A 12,603-nucleotide genomic window follows, 5' to 3' on the forward strand; every position below is an offset into this window, starting at 1 on the left:
AATTTATTTAAACATTAATAACTGACTAAAATATTTAACAATCAATTGGCCAGAAATTCTCTTTCAATAGCCTCTGCCATTTCATCATCAACAGAGCCTACAGATTCTGCAAAAGAATCTTGTGTTTCAGATTCAGTATCTGGTGCAAAAGCTGCCACAGTTTTTTCATACTTTTCTAGTTCATTTTCACTCTCCTCATCTCTGTGCTTCTCATTTTCCTCATTATCAGAGCTACTGTCCCCTGACTTTGATGACCTGTGCCTCTTTTTCAGATTCCACCCTCTGGGGAGATCCCCAGACATGCTCTCTCCACTACTGGAGTTGTCATCATCCCCACTGCTTAGTACAGACAATCGGATCCTCTCATTTCGGTCAATGTCATCTTCCTCGGATTCATCACCCTCTTCATCCATCAAGTCCTCCACTTCCTTATCCATACATTCCAAATCTTCATCTGAGAAGGCTAACATTGGGTTATAGCTGGTGGAGAAGCGAGCAGAGGTGATTCTGGCTGCTGATTTCACCTTCATGTCATCCTCTTCCTCATCTTTTTCAACCTTCTCTGATGCCTCCATTTCTTCTTGGGGAGGAATTTTGTCACCATCATCATGTTTTCTAGGTCGTTTTCCTGAGTCTGATTCCTCTTCATTTTTGCGTTTTCTGTTTAGCCGTGATGGATCAGGACTTTCACAATAAGCATTACCAGAAGTGGAGTCATTAAGTGGATAAAGCCTCTCATCCACATGCTGCATTCTTTCTGCACATGCCCACAACCACTGAGGATTCACTAATTTCACATATTTATGCTTTTGGGCCATTTTGACCTTAACAGTTCCAAGTCTAGCTGCAACTACATGAGTTGTGTAGTCGGATTTATTTGAACCATCTTTTGCTCGAGGTATGAAGTCTGTATGAACATTTGCACCAAGCATTTTAGCCACATGGTAGGCCCTACTTTTCTCTAAAGGAACACTCATAGGGAAAACACCACTAAATAAAATATTTCTTCCTTTAAGCACTTTTCTTTTAACATAAGGTAAGATATTTTTCATATCAGGTTTTTCTGCATTCTCTCCCTTTAATTTGAGCTGATCATACATATCATAAAATGCTTTATGAACAGTGGTCAGGATTTCCTCTAAGTACAATAAATAGTCATCATCATCATCCCACTCAATTTCCACATCCTCTGTCTTTCCATCTTCTTCCTTCTCTCTGTCCTCTTCCTTTTCTTTAGTTTCCTTACCTTTTCCATTCTTTTCAATATCTGATTTTTCTGTATTACATGTAACTGCTTTTGTGGCTTCTGAATTTGATTGTACAGTCCTTTCACACTCCATACTTTCCTCCTTATTTTTCACAGAATTTGTCTCTTTTCCACAGTCTTTATTTGTTTCTTCTGCACTTTCAACATCTTTACTCTCTTCCTTCCTGTTAACATCTGACGATTTTTTCTCATTGTCTTTTTCACACTTTCTATCAGTTTCTTCTGCATCTGTTTTAGCTGCCTCACCATTTTCTGTCTGTCCACTTTTCCCTCCCCCTTTCTCTTCAGTTTCTCCCCCCATCCCCTCCTTTTTCTCATTGTTGTCCTCTTTGCTGTTGGATCTGGAGATAATGTGTACTTTGTGAGTTAGTGGTTCTTTATCGTGTTCCTTTTTATCCAGTCCTGGTGGGGCATTTATGTCTGCAGTGCCTTGGAAGAAGCGGTAGGGCTTCACATGGATTAAGTTTGGGGAGTAATTCCACACATCCTCTCTATCATCAATGATGCATACCATGGAGTCCCCACAGGGAAAGAGAGCTCTGGGTAATGAAGATAGGTTAATATTACCAAGAGGCAAAACATTTGATATCTGACAATAAGTTTTATTCAATTGTCTGTAAGTTCTGAAATCAAGTGTTACAAATAATCATGTAAAGGGCCATAACTCTATTTTCAGAATAAATCTATTACATAGGTAGAACAAAAAAAAAACTCTCTTGTGATCCGAGTGCCAAATTAGTTTTTGTGGAAACTACCTTGTTGCTTCATACATATACATGTATGAACAACTAGTTATGAATAGTAAAGTATCATGCACATCGTAAAGTATCCTGATTTTCATTACAACATATATACAAATATATTATATCAAACAGCCTATACAATAACTCTTACTTTAGGTTAGCCATTTTTGAATTCTGATTGAAGCATTCATCCCTAGATAGAATTCTGTGTGAGAAATATTTCCCATCTGGATCTAAGAATTTGGCAATGATGTGAGCATACATGCGAGATCCAAATGTACAGATGTGCAGTTCATACAGTTTAGAGATGTTCTCCAGGAACCTGTCTGCCATTGGACGAATACGAGTGTGATACCAAGGCATCATATTTCCATGAGAAAGTTGAAAATGATAAACCCCCTACAAATAATCAATTTATAAATAAAGAAACAATACATTTATGCATAATTTGTAACCAATTGGTGTAGATCTAATTTTCATTTTGTGCACCAGGTATACATTTTGAACTATTGCAATCATGTTTCTATAAATGAACCTTAATCACATAAAAACTGGTTTCAAATTATAATACGTAAACAAATTTGCACTTCTTGGAATGAAGGTAAAAGTTTGAAAATAACATACACAAAGATTGATTGATTGACATTTCTAACCTTAAGGTTGGGAGGAATGTTGTCATTGGTGGTGTGAATCAAGGTTTGGTCAAGATCCACAAGTAACACAAGTTTCCTAGTTCTCAACAGTCTCTCTTCATCCATTTTTCCAAGCTCCATTGCTTGCTGACAAAACAAAGCAAGACATTTCTCACGAATATTATAACTATGTATTATATTGGAAAATCTTTAAATTGGGTGAGAGGAATCATCATCGGATTGAATTCTATTCTTTGACACGTTTTCCATCTTAAAACTACAGAATATGTGCATTAAAGTATGATATACAAAATCTGCCTTGCAGACTTCAGTTTTCTGCAATAAAATTACTTACAAAAAATAATGTCAGTTTAATATTTTTTAAATTTTAGGACCTTAAAAAAATTTACTATTAAAAATGTCAATTATTATTATTAATCTATACAGAACACAAAATCAACTCCCTATATCAGTTAATTTGTTAAATCCAAGTTAATAACAGTAAAATTTTAAAAGGAATTGTTAAGAATGTTGCCAGGGACCCCAAAAATCTTCACTATATCCATTAATTTGCTTGTACAAAATGAGTTTTATTGTATATGGGCATCTATAATGCATTTAAGGTATTTCATGTACAACAAAAGGACTTTTTTAATGTTGTGTGAAAACTCTTAGAATAAAAATACTGTTTATCAGTACAGTTTTACCTTCTCGCTCACTATAAGCTCTGGAATGTTGTGTACCATGGCAACAGAAGCACTGACTGGTTCTTTCCTGTTACCAGCAATTCCTGCCTCCCTGCCAAGAAATTACAACCTTAACAATAATTATCTTCAATTTTTAGCAATATGTCACACTAACTTTTGCAGCATTTTTTATGATGAAATGTAAACACTATAAATCATTCATAATTTAACACATCTTATAAACACTACAGCTGTAGAAAAAAGGTAGGGGGTTATGAAAACTAATAATTACTGTCTTAAATCAGCTCCACAGTCTGCACACATATCCTTCATCACAGTGGGATGTGTACAAGACTCCATTTTTACCAAGCCTTCACTGAAATTAAAATTTCATTACAATTTTAGAAACACAGCTGATGAACATAAAGCTATATGATATTCATCAATCATGTTAGATATAATTCACAGCAAATCAACAAACAGATATTTAGATACATCATCAACTAAAAGTTTATATGCCTTTCTATCACTGTCAGTGTCTCTTGCTTATAGTACCTTCCAGGAATAAATTCTTGTTTCATTTCCAAAACTGTGCCCACCATGTTTGATTTCAGCTTCAGATTTTTAGTGTCTTCTGTCTCATATAGACAAAGTAAGGCTCCTTTCCCAACCTTTGATCCAAGTTTTACTCTCCATTTTGTTACTTTGATGAGTTTATTTTCAGTTGGTTTGATCCATGAGATTGTTCCCCCCTCAACAGACTCCATCTTGAAATCCGCGGGAACTATGTTTCACGAATATCGATCCCGATCTTTATTATACCAAGTCGAGATATATGGGTAGAATGAAATATATGGAGATAACGAACAGTATTCAAGCTCAAAAGTCCATTATACAATACAAAATAGGAGCAGAGCAAACACGGACCTCCAAACATCAGAGGTGGGATCAGGTGCCATGGAGGAGTGAGCATCCCCTGCCGACCGGTCACACCCGCCGTGTGCTCCTTGTCATGATCGGGAAATAACGGAAAAATCCGTCGACAATTCAGTGTGTAAATAATGGCCTAACAATTAGTATGAAAAACGTCAGGCAGCATTTGACTCAATGATAAATTGTATTTACTGACAAGGTCATTGTATCGACCATAGAACTTACGAAATGATGACTTTAGACGAGACAGCTGATATTCTTGTTTCATCAACTTATTTGTCAATAATTTACCTCGTTTTAGAAAATGTACATACGTAGAGCATGCTCTTGCGTATCGAATCAACTGAGAGATATATACCCCGTATGCAGGTGATGAAGGTATATTGCTGCATAAGTAAGGGAAGTTGACGATTGAAAAGTTAAAGTCATCACATTTATCATAAAGCTTGGTTGTTAAATTACCATTAATGTCTTTTTCAAGTAAAATATCCAAATATGAAACAGATGTGTCGGACTCTGTGGTATCTTTTATCTCAAGTTCACCAGGATATATCGTATCGACATAAGAATGAAAATAGCCATTGTTAATTGACAATACGTCGTCGATATATCTAAATGTCGAGTTGAACGCCACAGCAAGTGATTTCTTCTTTTCACGTACAAGTTTTTGGACAAATTCTGCTTCATATGAATACAAAAAAGGTCTGCTAATAACGGGGTGCAATTGGTACCCATAGAAATTCCAATAGATTGTTGGAAGACCTGGTCTCCAAAAACCACATAGATATTGTCAATCAGAAACTCAAGCATCTTTTTAATGTCAACTTCAGAGTACTTGTGTGTACAATCAGAATGTTTTTTAACAAAATAATTTTGCAAATGACCAATGACAAGGTAAGTATATTTACGAGTTCCATTTTTATTGAAAAAGCAGCTGTCAATGATATCAAAAAGCCTGGACTTTAATTTATCGTGGGGAATGGTTGTGTATAAAGTTGAAAAGTCGTAAAATTTTAAGCTGTTGATTTTGGTAAAATCTTGTGATTTCAAATTTTCCGAAAGTTCCTTGGAATTTTTAAGTATCCACATCTGATTTACACCACTTCTCGAATATATTGTTGCACAGTACTCTTGAAGTTTCTCCTTCACCACTGTTAATATCTTAGTGAGGAGTAAAGATAGAGGCTTGGTTGAACATTTACTGGAACCCGCTATGTATCTTTGTTTGTAAGGATTTTTATGAAGTTTCGGAATCCAATATAAATATGGTAATTCGAATTCATTTTGGTTGTTTGGAATATTAAAAATATTCAAAACTGACATATGATTTTGAAGAATTTCTTCCTTAGAAAGGGAACTATGAGTATAAGTTGGATTACCACTTGTTGAATTAAATCCAAGTTCCTCTAAAATACATTTAATATAATGAGCCTTACAAACAAAGACAATGTTGTTACCTGCTTTGTCAGCAGGAACCAGTACGTACTGATCATGTAATCTATCTAATTCTATTTTCACTTCTGGATTATTGAATACAGAAGGATAGATGGTTTTCATATTGCCTCTCAATCTTTTAATGCGTGATTTTAACATACATCTGATACATTTAATCCATTCTGACAAAGTGTCAAGGTCTTCTTTTTCATGTCTGGCCCATCGCCTGGCGTAGTCCTCTACAGAATCCATAATATTTATGAAATTCTTACGCCAGTTGAAGGATCTGGGTTCCCTAAATTTAGGACCTTTTAAAATTAGTGATCTAAGATCCTCATTATTAACTATATTTACGTCACCAGTAATAACGTGCCCAGCAAGACTATAGTTATAGGACGAAGAAGAACATGAACACGATGGAGGATTATGTTTCAGATGCACTTGCATCCTCTCTAAAAATTGTCAAATTCAACATAAATAATGGGTCTTAAAAAAAAGATTTAAGGATTAGGGGATGTAAATAAAAGCTTCATTTCTATATTCTTGAAGAAGCTGGGGGGAAGGGGGGGGGGGGTGACTCCTAGGTTTTGATTCCACAGCCCTTAAAATGCCTTTTCAACTTTCATCATGACGACCAAAAATATTTAAATGTCACCTAAAGCCCTGATTACTTGCACACATTTACATACTTTACATTTTGCATCCGGATCAAGTTTAAATTGGCACGTGTAAACGGGGAGGGGGATCAAGATTTGCACACTGAGAATTTTACTCCTAGTGCTAATTTACATTTAGTCAGACTAGATTCAAATTAACTTTAACATATGAGTAAAATTACTCCTTGTGTATTTTTAGACGTGAACGCGTATGCCACCCGATCGTATGCAAATACTAGAATTGTCTATCAAACATACATGTAGCATCATTTCCTTAAAAAATGGCAAAATGTAATTGTAGAAATAGAAAGAGTAGTAAATAAGTCCAAATATCATTCTAAGTAGAATTTGAACAAGAAAGGGGAACTGTATCAGCGGACAGGGGAAAAACAAGTATAATTCAATTTAATTCTTGCTTAAATCTATTGAATAATTCGACACCAGATTGGCACTGTTCTTTCTAAAATTAAAAAAAAAAAAGATGCATATATTTAATGAAATCGATGATGCTATATATTTTCTAGACAATGTCAATATTTCTATCCTTGTGTAAATATTCATACGCGTTCACATGACTGAAAATAGAACACCTGGAGTAAAATTACTCATATGTAAAAGTTAATTTGCACCTAATCTAACTAGATGTTTTGAAGATGGGTGAACAAGGCGTGCAGAATGCCTATAGCTTCAGATATCAAAAAAAAAATCATATTCAAATTGTGAATTAAGTATTTAAAGTAAAGTTCTCATTGTTGAAATTTATGAAATTATGATCATCAAAACTTTTCTGAGAAAAAAAATCTCGGAAAAATTATTCTTTTATTACAAAAATAAAATGGTATTCGTGGGATTCGAACCCCTAACAATAAAAATCCGCAGTATATTGCTTTGAGACTAACACGCTACCCACTACGCTACACAGCACCTGATGAATAGTTGCATTTAAATCATGTTTGTGATATGACCCTTGACTTAATGGACTTCAAGTATTTTTCGGAAAGATGCGAATGCTTTGTCATAAAAGCGTACTTTTAATGTATAGTGGGTCTTTGCTCCATTTTTTTGTAAACCAAAAATGCATATTTTTATGCAAACTTTTAGGATTAACTTTCAAAAAAATGGAAAGAAGACCCACTCATATCGAAAAATTTTGTTAAAGTGTGAGAAAATGACTCTTTTTGTCCTCTTTAGTCTGTGTATGGTATTTCATAGGCAAATAATTTCAGCCTTTGTGAGATTTTTGTAAATTATAGAGATTTTACATAAAGTATACTTTAATTTTAGATGAAATATCAAAGAAATTTTGGATATAATTGAGATTTTATTTTTCACTTCATGTTTGTCGCACTATAGGCACTTCGCCCGCCTTGTTCACCCATCTTCTTTTGCACTAGGAGTAAAAATACTCACGTAGGTTGCATATCTATATGTAAAATTTGCTCACCGTGTGTAAATAGGAGCACGTGAACGGGGCTTTAATAAGAGGGTTAATAATGTTGATTATAGGTTTTTCCTTACATATATGTAACATTGAACATTAAATATATTGCAATATTGTAATCTACATTGATCTTTACTATAGCATATAATAAAGTAAAGAATGTTTTTCATTCTCAATAAATAGTTTGCAAGAATTGGGGGAGAGGGCTGAATATATGTTCAAATTTTGAATTTCAATTCACATGTGAGGTTTGAAATGAAAAAAATCAAAAGAACGCTGTTGTGAAAAGGTCTTTGCAGGAAAATGTAAAATAACGAATACTAATGTGTTAAGTTATGATAAGTCATATTATATAAGACTATTTATTTTAATATCTGAATATTTATATCGAAAAATCCGAGAACAGTTTTGTGCAAGTAAAACACGTAAATGTCTATATTTAGTGAGAAATTGTTCTCTTTTCAAATTATATACTGTGACCGCGTGTTCTTATCAATAAAGATATTATTTAATAAAAATACAGCAATGTCTTATTGATTTAATTTTGTCCATAATGTATTTCCATACTTTAAATAGTATGAAGTAAGAGCGTTTGTATATATTTATTACACTAAGGCTTTCCCATAGTATTTCCCATTAAGTCAAGCATGCTATTCATGCATGGGTGAACCCAGGTATTTGATTGGCTACTCTGGTGAGAAGCTCACTATTGTAGTAATTTTTTAGACATTCAAAAAAGATCCTTAGAGTGAGAAGTGTATTTTTTCTGACTCCAAAATTCCTAAATAATTTACTGACAATTTGTATACCAGACATTATGGACTTATGGACAATATATACTAAACAGTTATGACTGACTGAGAAAGGATCAGGAAAGATCAGGTTCATATACCATATATTTGAACTACACATGACATGACCTGTACATATGATGGAATATACAATATATTAATTGAACCCAGACTTTAATTCTTCGTTGTTATTAAAATCAACGTTTACAAATGGCGCCCAACGTGGGTTACCCCGACTTCTCATTACCATTCGAATTACACACTGATGCGTCAACTACCAGTTTAGGTGCTGTGCTATACCAAACTCAAGACAACACCAAGAGAGTAATTGCTTATGCCAGCAGAGGATTATCAAAATCGGAAAGGAATTATCCAGTACACAAACTTGAATTCTTAGCTGTTAAATGGGCCATAAACGAGATATTTTATGACTATATTTTTGGGAACAAATTCATCGTGATAACTGACGATAATCCATTAACCTATGTGTTGTCATCAGCCAAACTGGATGCCACCAGCCAACGCTGGATTGCAGCATTGTCCAATTTTAATTTCGATATCTATTACCGTCCAGGATCCCAAAATGCCGATGCTGATGGATTATCAAGAATACCAACAGACACCATCAAAGCTATCTCAAATATGAATCAAGTTTCATTAATAGAATCCATTTCCGTTTCCACAGAGATCATAGATAGTAACTTACCAACACTGCCAGACCATACAGAAATCAACATCAAACAACAGCAATGTAGAGACACAGTCATCAGATTTTGGTACAATCATGTAAGAAATAAGACCAAACCACAGAAATTCCAACTTCCTATGTCAAACTATAAAGACCATCTGTTTTTCCACAGAAATTTTGAAAAACTCAAGATCCAAGACGGCATTTTAGTCAAACAAACAACTGAAAACAACAGGAAGAAAGTACAAACTATTTTACTCACTCGTGCACCAGTCTGGCATTGAAATTACCTCACACCTCACCTATCCTCTTCGTGCCCGCTGGCACATAAGGCCCCGATACACTTCTTCCACCTGTCTCTGTCTTTGGCTGTTGCCCTCGCTGACGCCCAACTTTTCCATCCCAGCTGTAATTGAAATTAATTGAAATCCCAGCTGGCATTGAAATTACTGCATACAAATATGGGTCATCCAGGCAGAGACAAGACCAATGCTCTAATAAGGGACAGATTTTACTGGAGAAGTATGGGAAATGACATTGAGAATTACATTAAGAACTGTAAAAGATACATTTAAAGAAAATCAACAACATATAGAGAGCACCACTGGTGAATATAACATCACACCACCCATTAGAAATTCTGTGCATGGATTATCTTACCCTAGAGACATCAAAAGGAGGATATAATAGCATACTCGTAATTACTGACCACTTCACTAAATTTGCTCAAGCTATTCCAACCAAAAATCAAACTGCCAAAACTACTGCAGAGACTTTATTTAGAAATTTCATACTTCATTACGGAATTCCACACAAAATTCATAGCGACCAGGGACCTCAATTTGAATCTCAAATCATTTCGGAACTTTGTAAAATTTTGGACATCAAGAAAAGCAGAACAACACCATATCATCCAATGGGGAACGGTATATGTGAACGTTTCAACAGGACTTTACTGAAAATGTTAGGAACCCTGGAAACAACTCAAAAAGCAGACTGGAAAACTTACATCTCAACAATAGTACATGCCCACAATTCAACAAGACAAGACTCTACAGGATTTTCACCATTCTATTTAATGTTTGGCAGAGAACCAAAATTACCAGCAGATATTATTTTTGGCCTACCAGAAACACAAGAAAACACAATGGATCAGTATATCGAAAACCTAAAAGCTAATTTAAAAGAATCATATCGAGTTGCTGAGGAATTCATCGAAAAGTCTCAACAGAAACATCAATATGACTTAAAGGCAAGACACACAGAAATAAGACAGGAGATAAAGTTTTAGTGAAGAAAGTAACATTTGAAGGGAAGCATAAACTATCAGTTAAATGGGAGGAAACACCATATGATGTTATAGAACAACCTAATCCAGCCATTCCAGTATTCATTGTTAGTAATAGCGAAAGAAGAAGAACATTACATATAAACTTACTGTTACCATTCCAGAACATCGACACCACAGAGCAGGATTTGTCGAAGCCGAAACCAGCACCGCGTCGAGTCAAAACCAGAGCTTTTAAACAACAGAAACAACAAACAGAGAGTGACAGCAGTGAGTCAGAAGATGAATTTGTGACGGAATCAGTAGTGGTTGTAAATCACGACACCAGTACAACTGATATCCAGGAATCACAAAGAGACCAGAGAACAGACAGTTCTACTGTAGAAGGAAAACAGAGACAAGGTCACATGTCAAATGATACAGAAGGCGTACAGCTCGAGCATAGTACAATTGATGAAGACAGAGTACAAGAGATTGAAGGTACCACTGATTAGACAGACCAAGGAGAAGTTCATCATACTGAACCAAAAGAGACACTACCGGTAGTGACCAATAAGAAATGAGTGATACGGAAAACACAGAGACTGAAGCAGAAGGCGCAACTGCACCAACTAGACCACCAAGACCACTGAGACCCAGAAAAAGACCAAGGTGGATGACCACCGGAAAATTTACCATCAATAATCAAGTAACAACAAACAGCCAACAACCAGAATGGAAGAACAAAATAGACACTTTATTAGCACTGGCAAGTACAGAAATATTTGAAGGAATTGACAAGAAGGATCTATCTAAAGCCATGATAAATGTCATATTAGATAAGTAATCAGTCATAAGTCCATGATAGTTATAGTTCTATGCTTGAAATACATTAATATTTTATTCTGATTTTATGACTACATACATTCTTTCTTTGTAGTTAACCGATTGAAAGCTGAATGTTGGGGACAACATTTTTCGCAGCAGGGGAAGAATGTGACCGCGTGTTTTTATCAATAAAGATATTATTTAATAAAAATACAGCATTGACTTATTGTTTTAATTTTGTCCATAATGTATTTCCAAACTTTAAATAGTATGAAGTAAGAGCGTTTGTATATATTTATTACACTAAGGCTTTCCCATAGTATTTCCCATTAAGTCAAGCATGCTATTCATGCATGGGTGAACCCAGGTATTTGATTGGCTACTCTGGTGAGAAGCTCACTATTGTAGTAATTTTTTAGACATTCAAAAAGATCCTTAGAGTGAGAAGTGTATTTTTTCTGACTCCAAAATTCCTAAATAATTTACTGACAATTTGTATACCAGACATTATGGACTTATGGACAATATACTAAACAGTTATGACTGACTGAGAAAGGATCAGGATAGATCAGGTTCATATACCATATATTTGAACTACACATGACATGACCTGTACATATGATGGAATATACAATATATTAATTGACCCAGACTTTAATTCTTCGTTGTTATTAAGATCAACGTTTACAATACTGTACCTTGTTTTTATATAGAACCAGAGACAAAAATCTACATCTATTATAGGATCGCACTGCTGGCCCAAATTATTTAAACTTTAAACATTTTCGAATAAAATGAAGCCAATGCCTTACACTGGCGGATTAAGAGGGGGCTTCCCCCCCCCATTTGTGACCAAAATATATCATATATTAAGATTAAAAAATTATTTGGTTAGATATTGCATTTATTGTATGTCCACAGACCTTTTACTCGTTGCCCTCCCCCTCTTCCCCTTTTCAAGAATTCTGGATCCGCCACTGTCTATACATGTAACACCTGTGTTGTACTCATTGTACCGTTGAAAAAACACTTCCGACAATATCATATTTATCTTTTTTTTTCTTTTCAAGTATTATCGTTTAGTATCATTAATGGAATGTTAATTGTGGAAAGGAATGCCTATATATGTACGCATGTAATGAGTCCTTATTGTTTCCGAACACAAGCCACGTGCATTACTTTATTGATTTCTGATTTACAGTTACATTGCTTGTGTGGATTTTTCTCAGATGCTGGA

The 12,603-nt window shown here is 34.8% G+C and overlaps 1 protein-coding gene across 1 annotated transcript; it reads right to left on the minus strand.

Moving 5' to 3' along the window:
* On the minus strand, positions 1 to 4,124 carry LOC133205360 (RNA polymerase II subunit A C-terminal domain phosphatase-like). The gene is made up of 6 exons (XM_061341158.1): positions 3,884 to 4,124; positions 3,621 to 3,704; positions 3,350 to 3,440; positions 2,664 to 2,789; positions 2,162 to 2,409; positions 1 to 1,806 (listed from the first exon to the last, which is right to left on the minus strand). Exons 1-6 carry the CDS (start codon positions 4,093 to 4,095, stop codon positions 42 to 44), a joined length of 2,526 nt encoding a protein of 841 aa, XP_061197142.1. The 5' UTR covers positions 4,096 to 4,124; the 3' UTR covers positions 1 to 41.
* Between the last annotated feature and the right edge of the window lie 8,479 nt (positions 4,125 to 12,603).

This window comes from Saccostrea echinata, unplaced genomic scaffold (assembly GCF_033153115.1).
Source record: "Saccostrea echinata isolate AGI-Se365-2 ecotype Australia unplaced genomic scaffold, CSIRO_AGI_Sech_v1 ptg000054l, whole genome shotgun sequence".
NCBI classification, from domain to species: Eukaryota; Metazoa; Mollusca; class Bivalvia; order Ostreida; family Ostreidae; genus Saccostrea; species Saccostrea echinata.

What these genes read in the sequence shown, in the direction of transcription:
- LOC133205360 (XM_061341158.1), bottom strand. Translation starts at nt 4,095, where the DNA reads ATGGAGTCTGTTGAGGGGGGAACAATCTCATGGATCAAACCAACTGAA. An exon ending in TGTGGAGCTGATTTAAGACA is followed by an intron (nt 3,441 to 3,620) that starts GTAATTATTAGT and finishes ATTTCTTGGCAG; the next exon opens with GGAGGCAGGAATTGCTGGTA. An exon ending in AGCTTATAGTGAGCGAGAAG is followed by an intron (nt 2,790 to 3,349) that starts GTAAAACTGTAC and finishes TTGTTTTGTCAG; the next exon opens with CAAGCAATGGAGCTTGGAAA.